This window comes from Sycon ciliatum, chromosome 8 (assembly GCF_964019385.1).
Source record: "Sycon ciliatum chromosome 8, ocSycCili1.1, whole genome shotgun sequence".
In the NCBI taxonomy this organism is placed as follows: Eukaryota; Metazoa; Porifera; class Calcarea; order Leucosolenida; family Sycettidae; genus Sycon; species Sycon ciliatum.
The window spans coordinates 18406850-18428220 of record NC_088650.1 but is presented as its reverse complement, the minus strand read 5'-3'; the positions used below and the strand labels follow the sequence as shown (position 1 = coordinate 18428220).

The window sequence follows — 21371 nt, the reverse complement described above, 5'->3', positions numbered from 1 at the left end:
AGAACTGGGGGGGGGGGGGGGTTCATAGTCGTAGCCTTGACCGTTCTTAATTTTTTCACATGTAGAACTGTCTGAGCTAGATAGTTACACAGTTGAACCGCCGTGTGCATACAGGTATTCTGCACCTGGCAACATTCTAGTCTGTTCTTTCTTCGGCTGCCGTGCGCCCTGCACCATTTCACAGTCCGGTGTTCAAGTGTTACTAACATGTTCAGAGGTATAGGCGGCGCATAGTCTTGATTCACTTGAATCAAGTAGATCGGATTTCAATCTTCATTGAGTAACAATCCAGTATGAACAACACATATGATGAGTGTGCACACAATCATCCTAGTACAATCATGTACACTGTACTCGTGTTGACATACTAGTAATAATAATAATAATATTCGCGGGATCCGCGTCGGCATCGCTTGAATGTTCAGAAACACACAAACTAGCCTTCGCATCCGCAGGCCACCACTATGCCTACCGGCAAGAGTACATAACCGGGTTATGTACTCTTGCTACCGGTAATTATGACTGTGTCCATCACCGGTTGCATTCGTGTTTCAGAAGCTACTACTTTATAAATTATACAGTCTCTGGTCTACTCTACGCAGCGAGACAGAATGTAATGGATCAAGAGTACATACATGTAACCCCGGCCGGGGGGGGGGGGGGGCCCGGGGGGGGGACGAAGTTTTTTTGCATCTGTAAGGTTTTTGCCGGGAAATTTCGAAAGTGCGTAAATAATAATTATTTTAATTTAAAAAGTGTTTGAAAAAAGGTGGTGAAGCTTAGCTTCATCCAATTCAGGCCAAGTGGGACCAAGAAGCCGTTCGATTGTTCTCTTTGACTTCAGCATACAGTACTTGTCCCCTTGTATTGGCCTTTTGCAAATCCCTCGTTGTTAACACTCAGTAATCATCATGGGCAGGTAGTATACTGTAACCAGGAGTCCACACTCAGCTGATCGCAATCAATCTCTCAGTCTGAGATCTACCCTAGTATTCAGCATGAGCATTGTTACATCCACAATGGAATCCTGAGTCAGTTGTGCGTAGCATCATTTGTCAAGGCGGACGTGGTTTGTCAACGAATCGCCCATTTCGTCCCCAGAGTCAGCCCAGGTCAGCTCTCAGGCGCGTTCAGTAACAGTACGGTAAGTGCAAAGCAAGTACATGTACAGCAGAACTAACCCTGATAAGACGTATCCAGAAAGTGTACTTAGTAGCCGAGGTACTTCTCATCATAACACACTACATTGTACAGTATCAGAGTTCGTACTAAGTGAGTTCCACTGTGGTCTAATGGCACAGTGCACATAGTGGCACAGTGCACTATAGTGGCACAATGCACTATAGTGGCACAATGCACTATAGTGGCACAATGCACTGTGGCATGTATGATGTAGTCATGTTCTCATGTACATGTCTGTACTGGTCATATTCTAATGCGAGCGCGAGCAATTCATGCGTTCCGCGCAGAAGGCACAGCGAATTTTCCGTGTGTGCTAGTTATCACTTTCACGGTTACGCTGCACACCGTACGAGAACAAATCGCCTCACCGATCATGTACAGTGCTGCTCAGTGAAATGCAGTCGTGTCACTCAAGTCACGTGACACGCCGGGCATTGCGCAGCCCTAGCCCTGCGGACACTGGGCTGAGAAAATGGTGCAAGGCACAAACTTGAGTGACGCGACTGGATTTCAGTGAGCAAGGCTGTAGAACAGAAGAAGAAAACTGCAGGGGCAAAGGCCTTGTTACTCCAGAGTTTGTTCGTTTTTATTTTACTTCACCAGATACCGTAAACAGCCTAAGGCCACACGTTTTTATTTCTATGTTCCTCGTCACCCGCGCGCATACGATTCAGGAGTCTGGAAGAAAAAAAGAAAGAAAAAAACTGTGCTGCACTGACTGTGCATGTGGGGACCAGCACACTGATGCACATGTACATAATGTGGCCTGGCCTGCGCGACACATGATGCAAGGATGGCATTTTTTTGTGCCCAATCTAGCTGCACATGCTCAGATTGTGACAGAAGCTCCTACCACATACAACTGTATCGGACATCAAAATCCAGTCGATTGACCGGGGCCGGCGCCCTCAGCGCGTACAGAACGCTGCGTGCAGTGCACATGTTGATCAGATGGGACCAGTGCGCTTCAGCGCATAAATGTATGTGTGTACCGCTTATCCACGGCTGCATGGCCAGCGCCCTGGGGCCGCTAGACGTGCGACCGGATTTCCATGTCCACGACAGTAGTTGCTAACTATGGATGCTATTTTGCATGGTGTATTGGTGGATTTTAGTGTGAACAAAGGTCTAATAAACTTTTATTTTTATTTTTCGGTCATTTATTTATTTATTTTTTCCACCTCTCGCATACGTTTTTAGATTTTCAGGTGACGAGAAACATAGAAATAAAAACGTGTGGCCTAATGTTTGCGACGTATTAATGTTTGCTAATTTTGCGAGAAGAGCATAATGCAAATATTAACCACCGTGAAATCAAACTGCAACAGTGGGTGTATACGTGTGGCCACAGTGCTCCGCAAACATTCGCCATCGTACACTCGCTGGTTCTGAGAGATCGCAAACATGTAGTGACGTAAACATTGGGCGGTTAGCAGTACATTAATACAGTCAAACCTGTCAAGGCGACCACTCGGATAAGGCGACCACCTGTCCTAGAAGACCACTGCAACCAGCACCAAGGGATGCTATTTCCAGTCAAATGACCCTGGATAAGGAGACCACCTGGTATCTGAGACCACGTTTTGAAGGCCCCTTGAGCGGCGGTCGTCTTAGACAGGTTTTACTGTACAGGCATTTCTGCTTTCTCATCTAACCATACGGCTAGACGCTCAATACAAGATGAAGAGGAGTAGAGAAAGCCGTCATGGGGCCGCAGGTATGCGCAGCTGGGCGGTGAGTCGTGTGCACCTGAGGCTGAGCAGCTTGGAGAACTACGGACCGATACAGCAACGCCCGGTGAAGCATAGAAAACGAACTGAAAACGCCCCGTTTTGTCAGAAAGTTCGCCGGTTTGCAAGGGTTCCTGATTATCGCATGCTGGCTTAGAGAGGGACAACTGAATACGAACTGTAGTCACGGTTCAATGCTGAGATTTTTACTCGCAAACATGTCTGTGGTGCGTGGCTTTGTTTTATTCATGTGCTCTGATACTAACGCCGTCCTGCACTCTGCTATGTCCTGTACACTGCACAACAATTTAGCAAACATCAGTTTCCTGAACATGTCCACCAATCACATGAGACACATGGCCAACCAACACTTGGGTGGTCTTTCTTTGGGGTCGATGGAGTTGTGTGAGGCCCATTACAGCGGCCACATTTGTACACGTACAGCGTTATGTACATGAATATACAGGGCCGGTCAAGGCAGCTCGGATAGAGTGCTCATTACACAAATGTGCAAAGGGATATGGAGCTATACAGACCCTTCGCCTCCGGTGTGTGTACATATATGTACCTGTTGTTGGTTGACAGCATGTTACAAGGCGGAGGACACACTGTGCTCGGAAACAGTGCCCCTTACTGCAACCATCCACGGTTGGCAGAGCCCCGGTCCTGCGACCATTTGAATCGTATGGGTGTTAGCCCTGGTTCTGAACTTCTGACCCTCTAGGGAGTTGTTTGAGTCTTCTTGGGGTTTTTGTTTGTTATTGTTCCCGGCAGTCGTGTATATGTACTTTTGGCGTTGTACTTCGAGTTCATCCTGACAACTCTATCATTGAATGTGGCTGAATTCGAACATGCCGCTTCATTAGAAATTTCTTCCACGACCGGTTTCAGACAACGGGACTCTCACATCTCTAGCCTCTAACTAGGCATGTGCAGCATGTGCCGTGGTATCCACAGACATAAAAAAAGTGTGTGTGATTCTCGCTGATAACTTGAAGCTGGCAAGGCATTTTTTTAAACATTCGTGGAATCATAACCCTGTGATTTATATGTAGTGTTTTGGAATTTTAAAGCGACATCGATAGCTGGCAAGGCGTAGTTCAAAGTCCACTGTACACCGCACTGGTTAGTTCAGTGTGCGGGACTCACGTGCGCAGGCCGTTCTGGCCGGGTCAGAGTGCTTGATAGCTGTGTCTATAGTACGTATCGCAGTTCGGCGTATCTGTGCGAGCACTTTGACGTACCTACAGTCGACTCCACTTACACCGAACTCACATATGGCGAATTTTGTGATAATATAGCGAATCCCTGTCCATGTCTCTGTTTGAACCCATACCAAATGTTGAGCCCTTTTATTAACAAACAGTTTTCGTTTGTAACGAACCAAATCTTGTAGGGCCGCATGTAAACCAAGTGCACTCATGCTGTCATGGGCCACTTGCCAGTCTTGACTTACCGCTTGTATAGTGTGAGTGCATTTCTGTTGTAACGAACTTCGGCTATACAGAACTAATCCTCCTGGACAATGGTGTTCGTTATATCAGGAGTCGACTGTAAATGTGTTGTGGGCACCTGCTTGAATACTTAGAATGCCCTGATGTTTGCACATTTCCCCCTTGCAATTTGGGGTTATCAGCATTCCACCTATATGATATTATAAATGTGTCTCGTGTTTGCCACGACACACACACATGCGCACGCGTGTACACACACATAATTATACACACACAGGCATGAACATGCGTGTACGTACATACGTACACACACACACACACATGCATGCGTGCGAATGATTGCTTCGGAGATACACTGAGTGTCTCCATTCGGAACACACCATGTCAAGGCGTGCAGCAAGGATGTGTACTACAGTCAACTTTGCGTATAACGACACTCGGCGGGGCATCAGAAAAGTGTCCTTATTCGCGAAGTGTCGTTATATCCGAAGTCTCATTATATGTATTACAGTTAGGTGGGACTTTGCTCTGGGCATGGAAATTCTGTCGTTATTTGCGAATTGTCGTTATATCCGCAGTCGTTATTAGCGAAGTAACACGTTAGTTGACTGTACATGTATGTGCCATAATCAGTCATATACGGTTCACATGTACAAGTACATGTGAAACTCCCCTAATCCGGGCAGGTTGGGACCGGGCACTGCCTGTAACTAGGAGTTGCCGGTAACTCAGAACGTATATTATACTGATTGTATGCAGTGTGTTCAGCTACATTACTTGCTGTGAGTTTTAAATACATGTCTCTGGTTTAGTTAACATGACGTTGTGCAGTAGCAGCGTCCATTCTTTCTGTCTCGTTGTTAATCCACCATATTGAGTACCGTACTCTTTCTTTGTGACACGTGTATTTGTGTGTACGCGTGCGCTTGTGTGTGTGTGTGTGTGTGTGTGCGTGCGGGCGCGCGCGCGCGTGTGTGTGTGTGTGTGTGTGTGTCTGTACTCTGTGTTTGCAGTTTGTTGCATAAAGCTACCCAGCAGACCCATGTGATGAGTGACTTTCTGACTCAACAGAATGTCGCTTCAGCGCCTTCTAAATGTAGTCCGGGATAAAGTCATATGGCCCATTTCTTCTCTGCGCGAACCCACTCCAAGAGCCGACAGTTTGGTTCAAGCTGACCCGTCCCGTACGAAAGCAGCCACTACGAAACAACCAACCAGACCAGCAGTGCGTACGTACTCCTTGAACAAGACGGCAGTAGATACAGCAAGAAACACCCATACCATCAAAACAAGCCATGTCCGTGATGCTCTGGGTGCTGTCACTGCTCTGAAGAAAGAGCTACGTGCAGGCACATTTCGCTCAGATCACCTGATGTCCCGGCGCGGTCTGATTCAGCGTCACGTGAATGAGATATGCACTGTTTCAATTTTGACAGATATTTTGCATCTATGCGAACATTCCATTGAGGAGAATGGCAACATCACCGAACTGGTAATCTCGGTACTGGACCGTGTTGCTAGCTTGCCCGATCATGCTTGGGATAAGTCTATGCAAAACGAACTCCGATGGATTTTATTCCGGGCATCACAATGTCGTTGCACCACAGAGCGATTTAGGCGGAGACTCTTGAAGGTCATCGATGTGTCCCGGATGACTGCTTCTGAAGTCATTATCACTTCTAATACTCTCCTCAGCCTCAATATAGTCAGCTCCAGTATTGCATCTAGGCTAGCAGAAAGATATCTGGAATTGGCATCAACAGCCAGGAGCCATCTTTCGAAAGTATGCAACCTTCTTCTGTACTGTGCACTGTGCGAAGTAGACAGCCAACCGCTCATCACCATGATCGGTACTATGCAAATTCTTTCAGGTATGTTTGACTTTGTATTGGGACTTGTCTTTGCAGTTTGCATGCACATCCTCTACCTATACATGTACTTGACAGGAACCGACCGGACCCAGCGCGACTTACATACCAATTATAAAAACCTCGCCTTGACCTCGGTTTTAAACTAGTATGTAATTGGAATAAATCCTATAAGAGGCTCTACATTTATTATATAAAAAAAAGAGTTGGTGGACAAGCCGTTGATTATCCACTCTCATTGTAATATCAAAAAAGTATTCTTTCTAGACCAAAGAGTGGTATATTTGATAAAATTTAATAACGATCGTCAGTCGTCTTTATCCACTGACGAAGTTGTTCAGAACAACGAAACGTCTGGAGAAGTATCGTAAATATTTCTATCGTTATTAAATTTTATCAAATATACCACTCTTTGGTCTAGAAAGAATACTTTTTTGATATTTATTATATACATAGTCCTGGAATGTATCAGCCAAACTGCTTTAGCTTTTTCTGTGGCTATTACCAGGTAGGTATAGTGGGATGGTCTAAGACCATGATTGAAAAACAGAGGGTGACAGGTTCAAGTCCTGCTTGGAAGCGGAAGGATTTTTTCCAGCCGTGCTGCGACCCACAGTTAATTGGAAACTCGTGGCCTGGCACGAGGGCAGCATGAATGCAGCGAATGGGATTTTCGGTCATTGACCACTTTGGTGGTGGTCTGATCTACTCACCTCCCACCGCTTTAAGAGCTGCATCTGCGCCTTTGATCCTTGAGGGTCGTAGCGTTCCTACGGATGCGGAAAATTCGGGCTCCAGTCGAGACTAAGGGCCGATTCCCACTACAGTACCGTGAGTGCCGTGCCGACGATTTGGGAAGGTCACGTGTACCCCACGGTACGAGCTTGAAGCTGAGAGTGATTTACACCTGCGCACTGTCGTTCCGTGCATTCCGTCGGCAGGCCAGATCACCATTTTTTACCAATTTCTGACTTTGGTCTGGAGGGAAAATAGCGGGGGAGATGATTGGAGAAAGCTCAAAAATCAACCAATCGAAAACCCAAAAGCCAAGAAAACACTTCGTACCACAAATACAAAAGAAAGAAAAAACTTCCTATCAGGAAGTAGTAAAATACCTACTACACACTGTATTCGACCTCACGGAATACCACGGCATGCCATTTCCACCCCCCCCCCCCCCCCCCCAGAGACCCTCGGCACCGGAATGTCCACGGCGCGGTACGGCATGACCCACGGAATGAACTCGCGCCAAAACTGCCCCTCACGTGAGCAAATCACCATGGGTACTCACGGCACGGCACTCACGGTACCGTAGTGGGAATCGGCCCTAAGGGCGCGTTTGGTTGGTACGACCTAGAACAGGATTCACCAGTTTGGTTGGGACTGCACCTGTTCTGGGTCAGCCAGAACATGTTCTGCTTGCTCTGGCCTCGAAGCCGGAGCAGACCGAGCAGTTTCACTTTTTCACAGTGAAACCTGGCGGGAACGTCGATGCAGCGTTCGGCCCTTGTTCCCAATCGAACATGGCTGAACAAGCGGTCACGTGCTCCTGCGTACACCAGTCACCTGGTCACCGCCCCAGCACGGCCCAGCAGGCGACAACTTTCACACCAAGGTTCAACACAAAGGTTCAACTCGAGTGACAGAAACTCGCCCAAACATGCTGTAAGGTGTAGCCTGCAGGCATGGTGACCAGGTGACTGGTGTACACACGAGCACGTGACCGCTTGTTCAGCCATGTTCGATTGGGAATAAGGGCCGAACGCTACATCGCAGCCTTTTCGGACCAAAACCAGTCGACTCAGCGTCCAAAACACTGCAACATATGGGCCAATCGCGGTCATCCGTGCTTTTATAAGAACGAAATGGCGCTTTTAGTGACATTTTGCATACAAATCCCCATCTAGTAGGGCGCAGTCACCCAGTTTCGGTGGAAGTGCGCGAGTTCGATTGGGAATAAAGGAGGAAGGGAGCGTCTCAGCTTCCTCGGACCAAGACCATTCGACTCAGCACCCCGAAGACTACAACTGGTGAAATCTTGATTTTAGGCTTAACTTCCCCTTTATTTTGGCATAATAAATGCGAACATTTATATGGCTTTCATAGGCCCCAAACATAGGGAAGGACTCATTACACACTAGCAAAACATGGTATTGATAGCTTACCCTTTTAGGGGTTTTACGTCGGGCCCTAGACGACGGCTACTTTGGCCAACCGGACAACAAAGAAGTTGAGGCCAAAGAGAATGATTTATTCCTGTAGCTATGCAGGAGACGTTACTTCAGTAACGTCTGGCGCTAGCCAGGGTCCACACAGCTTTAATTTGGTGTTTATTTGTTTGTTTGTTTGTGTCACGCCTGGAGCTATCCCGTATCTGTCCCGTACCGTACCATCAAACACTGCTGGCCACAAACAGCTGGCCACAATATTTGCTGGCTCCCGTATCTGTCCCGTACCATCAAACACTGCTGGCCGCAAACAGCTGGCAACAATATTCGTCGTATTATGTATACGTCTCCCTGAGGTATAGGGAGATTTGGAAAGAAATAGGGAGACGAGGAGGATATGAAATTAGAATGGACGTTAGTAGCCGAATAGGTGATAGGATGCGTCAGCAAAAACATACTTTGGAAGAGAGATCCCGTCGTCTCCAAACTAAGCGTGAATAGGCGATTCAGCGCCGGTCACAGGAAACGTCGGAAAAGAGATCCCGTCGACTCCAGAACGCCCGTGATCGGCAGAGTCAGCGCCGTTCCCAGGAAACGTCAGGACAGACATCCCGTCGACTCCAGAACGTTAGTGCGGGTTCGAATCCCAGATTATGTCTTTAGAAAAAAATATTAACATCCCTATGCTTTTTTTTTTGCGTAGGTCATCAGGGCAAAAAAGCATAGCGTAGGGCCCTGAGCTTCCAAGCTCTCTCGTTTTCTTGCGCATGCTTGTATGTATGAAGTGACGTAATGGGAGTCATGCCGCTACAGTACTCCCCCGCCAGTGGTGAGATCGGGAGGAGCGAAGCACGATAAACAAGAAAAAAAGAGAGAGAGAAGAGAAAGGAAGCGCGGCATGTACAAGGCAGAAAGGCAAAAATATAATACAATATGTACATGAGAGCGCTTCGTTTATGAAATTTGTTAATAACGTGGCAACAAAGGCCGAACAAAAATCAGAAAGCAGAAAGTGGAAAATACATACATGACAGAGGCGAGCTAACGTGTCAGAGGTGTGTTAACGTGACAGAGGTGGAGAGCATGTCAGAGGCAGAAAGAAAGAAAAGAGGAAACGTACGCGTGACAGAGGAGTATTATCGTATCAGAGGCGAGGCGGAAAGAAAGAAAAGAGGAAACGTACGCGTGACAGAGGAGTGTTATCATGTCAGAGGCGGCTGCAAGTTGCAGGCTTTGCGGGGTACCAGCAGGAGCGCTGCACTGGGGCGAGGCGTGCCGAGTGAGGCGGGGCGGGTGGAGGCGTGCGCAGCTCCACGGGGTCCGGTGCCGGGCGTGTGCCTGCATGCGTGCACAGTTCAGCTGGTACGGATGGTGGAGGTGGCCAATTTCCAGCTTGAGGCCAGGACGAATACGGACGACGACTGGACGATGTGCCGTGGCAGGATAGCGGGGTATCCAGGTAGGCCGGGAGGGTGGCAGGGGCCACAGCAGCTCCGAGGCGGATCCAGTGGTGGTGAGGCTCAAGTTTTACGTCAACAGCCGGCGATTGACGGGATCCCGAGAGTTGAGGCGAGCAGGAAACTGCGGCGAGCCGAGCTCAGGGATGGCATGACGAAAACTAGTAAACTCCGAAGAGCGCAGCGTCTGGGGTCACCAATTTAGGGGTTTTACGTCGGGCCCTAGACGACGGCTACTTTGGCCAACCGGACAACAAAGAAGTTGAGGCCAAAGAGAATGATTTATTTTGTATGTATGAAGTGACGTAATAGGAGTCATGCCACTACACCCTCATGATGCTTCAGCCCTGAAAAAAGCAAAATCGGAGAGAAAGTGGTTTTTGATCTCCGATATTTTTCGCGATCTACGCCCGAGTTACCTTAGGTCAAAACCCACTTTCTGTCTGATTTTCTTCAAATTTTCAGGGTTGAAGCATCATGGGGGCAAGCTGTTACTCCAAAAAATTGTGTACAGGTCAGACCTCGCTATAACGACCCCCGCTATAGCATAAACCTCACTATAACGTACGAAATGTGAATTTCCCTGCCGAAACCGCATCACTTCTGTACACAATTTCCTCGCTATAACATAATCCGCTACAGCGTAATTTTTGGCTATAACGCACTGTTTGCTGAGTCCCGGGCGCACAGAGACCTCAGCATAACGTAAAAAGTCGTCTAAAAATGACTTACGTACACGGCATGCATGCGCTTCTCGCGACGAGTTCGAGGCTGAGCTGTCCACCTTGGAAGCAGGGAGTAGTAAAATACCGGGTACTTCCTGCTCGGTAATAACTTTGACCTCCTACACGTCTACATTGTAGACCTACGTACAAGTCAAATGCACCTAACAGTTAATTTAAAATCATGTCACATGCACACATACACGCACTGCATGACTATTGTCACCCCTTTGCTGACAAACCTGTACACATCTTTGCTAGTTTACATCATCATAACTGTATGTAAAACAGTACAGTTGTAAGCAGTAAGTGAAGAGCGTCATTTTGACATACATATTGCATATTGGTGTGCCCAACTCACTATAACAATCATAAACCTCGCTATAACATAATTTCTCCCATCCCCCAGAGATTACGTTATAGCGAGGTCTGACCTGTAGTGTGGAATAAATCCTTCACTGCATTTGGGGCCTGTGAGAGCCACACCCATATGTTCGCATATGTGTCCCGAAATAAGAGAAAAACCTACTTTTACACACAGGACTTCCCTTTTCATTTGTTTCTATTAAAGTACCTTTCAATTCTTTTTCTGGAATTCAGGACTACTATCCACACACTGTGGAAGCAAATACACTGGAATCAATTACGAGAGACGATCATTTCTTCGCGTAATTATTTCTGTAAACAGTGGGTAAACTACAGAACTAAATATTGCGACAGAGCTTTCGGCCATATTTTCAATTCATTGCATTCCCAACTCATCACAACCACGCGCTCTTCAGCCGAACCATACAGACACCAGCAAGGACACTTCCGTTGAGAGATAATATTGCTCCACGCCTCTAGACAGCTGTTTCGCTCCCTGTCGGAGCTCATCAGTAGAGGATGATAATGATGATAATGGAGGAATGATCATTCTTATACACCAGAAATGGCGCAAGTGCGCGCTTTCCACATAATATCAATGGCCTGTGCAAGCTGCTAAAATGGTAAAGTGTGAGAACAGCGATAAATAATCATAGTATGCGCTGTAGTGCTGGTGTCTGTATGGTTCGGCTGAAGAGCGCGTGGTTGTGATGAGTTGGGAATGCAATGAAGTGGGTAAACTAGTCCAATTACCTAACATCAGTTTTGACATGACCTAATGTTACTAACTTTATAGTGCGATGCGAATAGCAAGTACAACTCAATCATTTTCGGGCCAATTTTACAAATTTTAAATTTCTAAGCATTTTGACACCATATCCAATCGGGGTTCGGAATACAATTTCATCTCCTCACACAAAAGCCTGTACTTTTAACCAGTGTATTTTTGCTGATAAATCTACCCTGACATGTTCTGGGAATTACTGACATGATTTCATGAAGCAACCGATGAAGGTTGGATGCATTTTATTGTCATCAATGCAAACCTGTCTCTTTGTTAGAGAACGCCTTGTTTTGGGCTACTTCGAGGGGCCATAACCCCTCCGAAGTGCCCAAAGACATACCCTAATATATCAGTTTCTCATTCTGGACACCCCTAGCATTGCAAAAAAAGGTGTCAAACTGGTGAATTTTCGGAAAACGTATTTCGGGTAGCTACCTTAAACAAATCATAACTTCAGTTGTATTTGCTTGATATCACTGATCTTGTGCTCCTTGGAAAGTTCTTTTCACTTGGAATACAAAGAGAGCAAAGCCTAAGTCGTGAGGCCATGAGTTAATCCCTGCCGCTCGATGAAATTGACGCCACGATACAAACGGATTATTGTAATATCGAAATACAAAAGTCCAATACAGTTGGAGTGGAGATGCTTTCTGACTTTGCAATGAAATCTAGGCAATGTGGTATCGTTGAACAAAGATATAGCAATACAGGTAGCAATACAGGGTCACCATTTTCTTGTTCCTAGATGATGGGAGCAAAGCAAGGGCCCATGACAGCGTGCTCTCTCTCTCTTTCTCTCTCTCTCTCTCTCTCTCTCTCTCTCTCTCTCTCTCTCTCTCTCTCTCTCTCTCTCTCTCTCTCTCTCTCTCTTTCTCTCTCTCTTTCTCTCTCTCTCTCTCTCTCTCTCTCTCTCTCTCTCTCTCTCTCTCTCTCTCTTTCCCCCCCCCCTCTCTCTCTCTCTCTCTCTCTCTCTCTCTCTCTCTCTCTCTCTTTCCCCCCCCCCCTCTCTCTCTCTCTCTCTTTCCCCCTCTCTCTCTCTCTCTCTCTCTCTCTCTCTCTCTCTCTCTCTCTCTCTCTCTCTCTCTCTCTTGTATAAATTGGTGGTATACTCTGGTCTTTGGTGTGGCGAACAGCCTCTTTATGCTGTTTGACAATTGCATCGCATGACAAATGAAACGGAGTTGCAATGAACTAGCCTTGTGCCTTTGTTGTTCTGTGTAAACTGGTCTCTTTAATTTTTCGAAAGAAGTCTTGTCAAGAAACGTGTTTCCTTTTCATTCCTACCATTTCTAGGAGTCAGGGCCATTGATGCTCAGTATCTAATCTCCCTTGGTGCATTACCAGCAACCGCCAAGCAGCAAAGTCAAGTTCTTGAAGGTTGCAGGAAGACGTTCCAAAGCTATAAGTTCAAGTCCAACTTTGGTCGTCCTTATGGATTCATGTTGTGGCTTGTTGGGCAACAATTTGTAGCTGGCTATTCTCTTGTCGGTGGTGTTACAGTACATGCTGTGTCCTTCTTCAACCAGCACAGTCTACAACCAATCAACCTGGAGAATGGTGATTGCCCAGTAGATGTCTATAGCAGGGTATCAGTCAATATGAATGCAGCAAAACGACACGGCTATGCAGTTGTGGTGTGCCTAGGGTTTTCTGAGAAAATCCTTCTCCGTCATCCACGCCATGAACCTAGAAGTTTTGAAGTTCTTCAAGTATCTGCTCTGAAGGCGATGGGCTGCTATGTGATACCGGTAAGCAGAAGCGCCTTGCGCACGCAAAGCTTGGGGGCAACTTTGAAGTGGGTGGGAACACATTTCATGCCTGTTACAAGCAAGAAACCTCTTTCTTGCTTGTAACAGGCATGAACTGTGTTCCCACCCACTTCAAAGAACGGTCTAGGCTACGCGGCCTCTTTCTTGCTTGTAACAGGCATGAACTGTGTTCCCACCCACTTCAAAGAACGGTCTAGGCTACGAGGCTCACCCCCCCCCCCCCCCCCGTTCTTGGGCGACCGGCAGTACTGTAATGGGTTGTACTGTTTCACCTCGGCTCTTCATGTACAGGTATAGTAAGTGTATGCCAGCAATGTGCTCATTCAATAACACACTGAGTCCTGTGCTGGATTGCTTGTCTACTGTGCATGCCAGCAATGTGCTCATTGAATAACACACTGAGTCCTGTGCTGGATTGCTTGTCTACTGTGCATGCCAGCAATGTGCTCATTGAATAACACACTGAGTCCTGTGCTGGATTGCTTGTCTACTGTGCATGCCAGCAATGTGCTCATTGAATAACACACTGAGTCCTGTGCTGGATTGCTTGTCTACTGTGCATGCCAGCAATGTGCTCATTGAACGAGAGAGCTCGGAAGCTCAGGGCTCTATGCTATGCTTTTTTTGCCTTGATGACCTAGGCCGAAAAAGCATAGGGATGTTATAAATTTTCATTTCTCCTATTTTTTTCAAGACATAACCTGGGATTCGAACCCGCACTATCGCCCTGCATGCATCCCCCGATACACTTCGCATACATACTAATTCTTCCAAGTTGCTTCACGTTATGATCTTGCATTTGAAAGCCCTATTTGAATGCTGTGGCCAGCTGTTTGTGGCAAGCTGTCTTTGATGGTACGGTACGGTACGGGACAGATACGGGATAGCGCCAGGCGTGACACAAACAACAAAACAAACAAACAAATAAACGAGAGAGCTTGGAAGCTCAGGGTCCTACGCTATGCTTTTTTGCCTTGATGACCTAGACAAAAAAAGCATAGGGATGTTATAAATTCTTTAAAAAATTCCTTTTTTTTAAGACATAACCTGGGATTCGAACCCGCACTATCGCACGCCCTGCATGCATCCCCCGATACACTTCGCATGCATACTAATTCTTCCAAGTTGCTTCACGTTATGACCTTGCATTTGAAAGCCCTATTTGAATATGCATTGTGGCCAGCCGTCTTTGATGGTACGGTACGGGATAGGTACGGGACAGGTACGATCGAGGGTAATACGACACCGTCTACCGCCTTGATGACGGCAAAAAAGCATAGGGATGTTATAAAATTTTCAATTCTCCTAGTTTTTTCAGGCATAACCTGGGATTCGAACCATCACTATCGCCCTACATGCATTCCCCCATACACTTCGCATTCATACCCACTCTTCCAAGTTGCTTCACGTTATGATCTTGCGTTTGAAAGCCCTATTTGAATATTGCGGCCAGCTGTATGTGGCCAGCTGTGTTTGATGGTACGGTACGGTACGGGACAGATACGGGATAGTGCCAGGCGTGACACAAACACACAAACAAACAAACAAACAAATACCAAATTAAAGCTGTGTGGACCCTGGCTAGCGCCAGACGTTACTGAAGTAACGTCTTCTGCATAGCTACGGGAATAAACACCAAATTAAAGCTGTGTGGACCCTGGCTAGCGCCAGACGTTACTGAAGTAACGTCTTCTGCATAGCTACGGGAATAACACACTGAGTCCTGTGCTGGATTGCTTGTCTACTGTGCATGCCAGCAATGTGCTCATTGAATAACACACTGAGTCCTGTGCTGGATTGCTTGTCTACTGTGCATGCCAGCAATGTGCTCATTGAATAACACACTGAGTCCTGTGCTGGATTGCTTGTCTACTGTGCAGGTTTTACTGGAGAAGGATGCCGGTGCTCAAGTGCAGGTTAAAAGCATACCGGCCCTGCACCTCAACTACCCGCATCACATCCCGGTCTTTCAATGACATCTACGGGCACGATGCCAACTTTTCACACTGAAGATGACGTCGGTGGCAGCATCGCACCATCGGATTGGACACCTGGCCTAAGCTGCTGACTGATTCCTTGATTGGCCAACGCTGCGTTGGCACTAGTGTGATTACTAGTAACTACTCCTGACAATGCCGCCTCGTGCGTCGAAGCACGCCGGCATGTATGCTTATCAGTTAAGTGTGTGTGTGTGTGTGTGTGTGTGTGTGTGTGTGTGTGTGTGTGTGTGTGTGTGTGTGTGTGTGTGTGTGTGTGTGTGTGTGTGTGTGTGCATGCACGTATATGTGTGTGTGTGTGTGTGTGTATGTGTGTGTGTGTGTGTGTGTGTGTGTGTGTGTGTGTGTGTGTATGACAGTGGCAACTGGCTAGACCATCCACATCATCAGTCTTCATGATCGCTTACTTCATGTACAAACATTCGCCTCCAAGTGGTTTCCTTTGTTTGTAAATGCATGTGTTCAGGTCTGAGTCCATGCGTGTATGTTTGCATATGCAAGAATTGTGTGTGTGTCTGTCTGTCTGTCTGTGTGCTTGTGTGTGTGTGTGTGTGTGTGTGTGTGTGTGTGTGTGTGCGTGCGTGTGTGTGTGTGTGTGTGTGTGTGTGTGCCCGCATGTGTGCGTGTTTTGCCAGCAGTTGTGTACATGCGCGGCTATCTGTGTTGTTGAATTTCACATTGCACACAGCACGCTTTTGTGCGCATTGCATTGATGCTCTGATGCTTTGTGGTTGTATGCAGAAGTGAAGGCGGATGGGGCATCCGTGTGCCCGCATGTGACATGCCTGTCGCCCTTTGAACTGCACAGACACATCTCTTAAATCCTGCGCCTAATGCTGCAGGCAAAACTGGTGTTTGCAATTACATGTACCACACAAGGATTGCACACCGATGTGTGCGGGGAAATGCATGATACGCGTGCATCCACTAGCTCGTCGCCAGATCTAGACTTGACTAGAGGTGGACCTTGTAATCAACACTACTGAGCTGTGCATGGCTGATACCTGATAGGTAATTGCTTCCTTGACCGTGTGAGTAGGCCCACCAGCTAGTATTGTATTTTCCAGAGTATAAAGCCGCACTTTAAATACCGGTAATTCACCGCAAAAAAATCCGGTGCAGCTTATAATACTACGATGATCAAATAATAGTAATTAGCGGTGATAAATAGGGTAGATATGATTTACGAGTTATCCGAATAGGGTACATGTTTGTATTTTGTCACTTTTTTGTGTGACAAAAAATCTGGGTGCGCGTACGTGCTGCTATATCTATGCTCTGGAAAGTATGGTGCTCTCACGGTTTCGATTGAGGGCCTGAACGAACGGGAAATGCGGAAGACGGGTGAGTGCCGTGATGGTACGTACTGCTGCGCCGCGAAGTTTCCGACCGCCGCCGCTGTAGATATATTGTCGGTGTTTCTGCTAGGCTAGTGTAGAACCTGTGGCAATGTTTCTGCTAGGCTAGTGTTGAACCTGTGGCAATGTTTCTGCTAGGCTAGTGTTGAACCTGTGCCAATGTTTCTGCTAGGCTAGTGTAGAACCTGTGGCAATGATGATGTGTACAATCATGCAGCATGATCACGACCAGCAGCATGACTAGACTAGTATATGTACGTACATGGATGCACGTGTTATGATCTCCTCAATTATTATTTATTTATTTATTCAACTTCTTAAGGCTTCCGATGGCAGCCAAAACGGGAAGATGTGGGTGATAGCCAACCATGGTAAAAGAAGGAGAAGATTATATACCGTACTGGCAATATATATGGTCGCAGTGAGGCCATGAAGCGTTACATTGGCACATGTTTACCGCACGCAGGGCGTTACATGCAAAGTCGCACAGGAGCCGTTACACAGGTTTCTATATTGCCGCAGTCCTTTTTTTTGCTATTGCAGGACTTCCTGCTGCGTCCAGTTTTGAACTTTTCACCACGCGGTACACGTGCTTTCACGGTTTTCAGCCTTTTTTGCAATGAAAAGATCGCCGCACCCCGCCGGACGCGCGTTACGAACGCAACGAAAATTTGTCGCACTAGCCTGGTCGCGCGTTACGCCGCACCCCCCTGCGTTACGCGTTACGCGGCAACATATATTGCCAGTACGGTACATGAAAAGGAAAAGCTATATTGATTTAATAGTTTTTTTAAATTATATTATGCGGAGACGTATAATGTGATAAAGTCGAAACAGCATGCTGTCTGGAGATTGAGTACATGCGTGTGTGTGTTTTGTAATAAAACTGTTCCTTGTATCATAGATAATCAGGGCTGTAGCACCCGGTCCGGCCATGGCCGGACCTTTCAGTTTATTTCGGAAAACAAGTTTGACCGAACTACAGTAATTCTTGAAAAGTTGGGTCGTTTTCGTCCATTTCTTGTCAAGTACGTGTGGTTTATGATTACATGTACCCTTTTTCTTAAAATTATTTTGTCATCACTATACACTTTTCGCGCTGCCCATGCCACGACATCAGTGTTGTTTGGTTTTCTTCAAAAGAAAAAAATTCTGGTCAAGTATGTTAGACGTTTTGTAGTACATACTGAAAAAAAAACTGAACACAGTAGATCTACTCAGTAGGTCTACATGATTGTATTTTGGAAAACAATTTCGGTAATCATGCAGTTTAGGGTCCCAAATTATTTCGCACTTTCCCAGTGTTCAGTGTACTGTCACACGCGTTTTCAGTGTACTTTCACATCATGAACTTTATTTTCATGAAAACCGAGGACAGGTCAGACTGGGTACTGCTGGTGAACACAGCGGAGCAGGGAGCTGAACGTGTTGTCTTCCGCGCGAACTCTCTGTCTCCACACGAACTCGCAGAGGTACGTCGGGAACAACTCTCGCGAGGTGCCGAAGTTGCGCTTCAGCTGGCGCTTGGCCCGCATCCACATGTTTTCCACGTTGTTGGTGTGGATCGTTCGGTCGTCCGGATCAACAAAGTTGTCGTCGTGGACGACGCGTGCTGGTATGCCACCGTCGATGTTCCTGATCTGCGCGTATGCGGCCCAGCCGTCAGAGATGATGCGTGAGCCAGGCAGAATCCACAGGAAACAAAACTTTCACACGAGAAAAGAAGAAGCATGGTGAAAGTACACTGAAAACGCGTGTGACAGTACACTGAACACTGGGAAAGTGCGAAATAATTTGGGACCCTAAACTGCATGATTACCACAATTTCATTTCTTTTGAATAATTTGCAGCGTCAACGACCTTTGCAATTTGTGTAGTGCACTACTACCACTAGTGGTGGTGACTGATCATAAAGACATTATAGCAATAAAAACTGCTTTATGGCAGTTTTCTAAAAAAAAGTTATTGTGTTCTAGTCCATGGACGGACCCCGTCTAAAAAGTAAGAAATTAACGAAATGTGATAGCCGAAAATTAAAATTTCACACAAAACCTCACAATAATCACAACACTTGAAATGCTGCTTTCAACACTAAACTTGTACTGCACCAACAATTGGCAACATGCATGCATAGGAAAGAGGATCACGAGGGGAAAAGGTCTTCTACATGTAGCTTTTCATTCTGTGTGTGATTATTGTGAGGTTTTGTGTGAAATTTTAATTTTCGGCTATCACATTTCGTTAATTTCTTACTTTTTAGACGGGGTCCGTCCATGGACTAGAACACAATAACTTTTTTTTAGAAAACTGCCATAAAGCAGTTTTTATTGCTATAATTTCTTTTGTTTTTTTCTGTCACCAATCAATGGAATGCCCTATATCAATATGTAAATGATGGCCTTCACATCATATCAATACCGTATTATACGCATTGATGCAGATGTGCAAGCATTTTCTTGCAGAAAATGGCGCTATCATAATGCAATTGCATGTTCTTCTGCGGGGAAACATGACATGTGAGTAGTGGTCTGGTGGTGGTGATACTTTTTTTATACGGAGGTCATTCTGTGCATGTTGCAGCTTGCTGTTGCAGAATTTCATGACTCATAAAATTGTCTTGCCTTTCAGATATTTCAGATTTCCCCACCCTTGATCAGATTTATTTGAGAAATGTAGCCAGGTGCGTGTCGCAGATGTTTTTGTTGGTTCTGTGTTTATAATGGTTTATAATCATGGGTTATTGTGATAAGGTCATCCTGCATCATATTGCACTGAAATGGTAATCCTGTTGATGTCGATACAACTTTTGGAAGTAGTTCAATGACTTCAAACTGTTAGTCCACGATTTTCTAAAACAACACAGCAAAGGAGGAACAATAAACATGTATTAAAATGTAAACAATACATTGCTGAGTCCGACACCTCGTTCCAACAACTACACTGATCCTAAGGATCCTAAGGATAAAAGGGGCAAGGCTATGGTTGGAGGTACTGAGAGATAAACAAGGCACTCCACAATAATAAAATCTTACACATCTTTTGGTGAGTATGAATGATATCCAGTCGAACCTCTTTAGGACGAACACCAAGGGACCGATGGTATTTATTCTGTGAGTTTGTCTTAACCTATTAATTTTTATATCCAGTGAATACAATTATTTCTTGAATAGACATACGAATCGATTTCTTCTACAGCGAAAGATTCTAAGCCACACCGACTCATTGACTCGTCTGGTATGAAACAAATGAGTCACTAGAGAGGTTCTGCAAAACGAAAATGCGTACAAACTTTCGCTCTACGTCATGAAGTGCGAAACTTCGCACGAACTTTCGCAACTTTGGACGCGAAACTTGCAGGGAACGCGAAATGAACTGTCGTAGGAAATTTCGTGAGATCGTATGTGCACTTGGCCCCAGAAACCACGAAAATGTGCAGAACGCAAAGTTCGTGCAAAAATTCATACACACTTTCGCAAGGACTGTCGGGAAGCTTCGTTCGAATTTTCGTTTCGCAGAACCTCTCTACTGAACCTTTCTTTAGCAACATGACGGCAACTGAAACAGCAACAGAGAAAGTACGATACATGTACTCCACATTCTTGCAGGTACTACAAACAGATTGCAGATCGTAATTCTTGCTTTGGCGGCACGAAACTGTATTTGGGGCAGTGCAATCTCGGCGGTACTCACAAATCAAAAAGCCCAGACTCTGGAGATTTTCCCTGATATGCGAATTTATTTTGCAAACTCGGTCAATGGGTCCTTGAACCTTTCCCTCCAGATTTCCCACCAGATTGGGAACTGCCAACGATAGTATGCCACTGACCAGTGCATTTCTTGTAACGTACTTATGTACAATGATTATGAATATGAGTATTTCGACAACACATCTAACATAAGCCTTACCGTCAAGAAGGTGAACTTGCGTCCTTCGCACACTGTAGACAAGGGCAAAGAGATAAAAATGGATCTAAATCCGAATAAGGTCAGCACACGTTTCCGTAAAATTTAATGAAAGGGTGAGCATAATAAGCAAATGAATCGAAGGAAACCGGTCAACTCAGAGATCCCCTGTCATCGAGTATTTCGTAAAAGGAGGCCTTGGCAGCGGAAAAGCTAAATTTAGAAAAGAGATCCTGTCAGCTTTTCCATATTTATTGCATTCCACCCAAAGTCAGCACACTTTTCGTAAATGAAAGAGTCAACACAAGCAAATGAATCAAAGGGAACTGGTCAACTCACCTGTCATTGAGTAATATTCCGCGAAAGGAGGTCTCAGCAGCGCCGAAACGAAACAGCTCATGCAAGAAGCAGTTCCAAAGAAGGAAGTTCCTCGTGTATGCACATCCGGAAAGGCAACAACAAAAAGTCTGCAATGCACACGCATGCGGCCAGCCGGCCCCGCGATGGTAGGAGCCATGGAGTAGCTCCCTGGTCCAGGACCAGGTACCGAGCATCTTACGTAGAAACTTACGTAGCTACGTAGACAACGTGTCTGAATAGCGGTGTCGTTAGG

General features: G+C 46.0%; 1 protein-coding gene across 1 annotated transcript; it reads left to right on the top strand.

Annotated features, from left to right (window-relative positions):
* Window positions 1-778: 778 nt before the first annotated feature.
* Window positions 779-16341, top strand: LOC135823991 (uncharacterized). The gene is made up of 4 exons (XM_065336884.1): window positions 779-1144; window positions 5380-6237; window positions 13025-13479; window positions 15381-16341. The coding sequence occupies exons 2-4, from the start codon at window positions 5439-5441 to the stop codon at window positions 15474-15476; spliced, it is 1350 nt and encodes a 449-aa protein (XP_065192956.1). The 5' UTR covers window positions 779-1144; window positions 5380-5438; the 3' UTR covers window positions 15477-16341.
* The last annotated feature ends 5030 nt before the right edge of the window (window positions 16342-21371 follow it).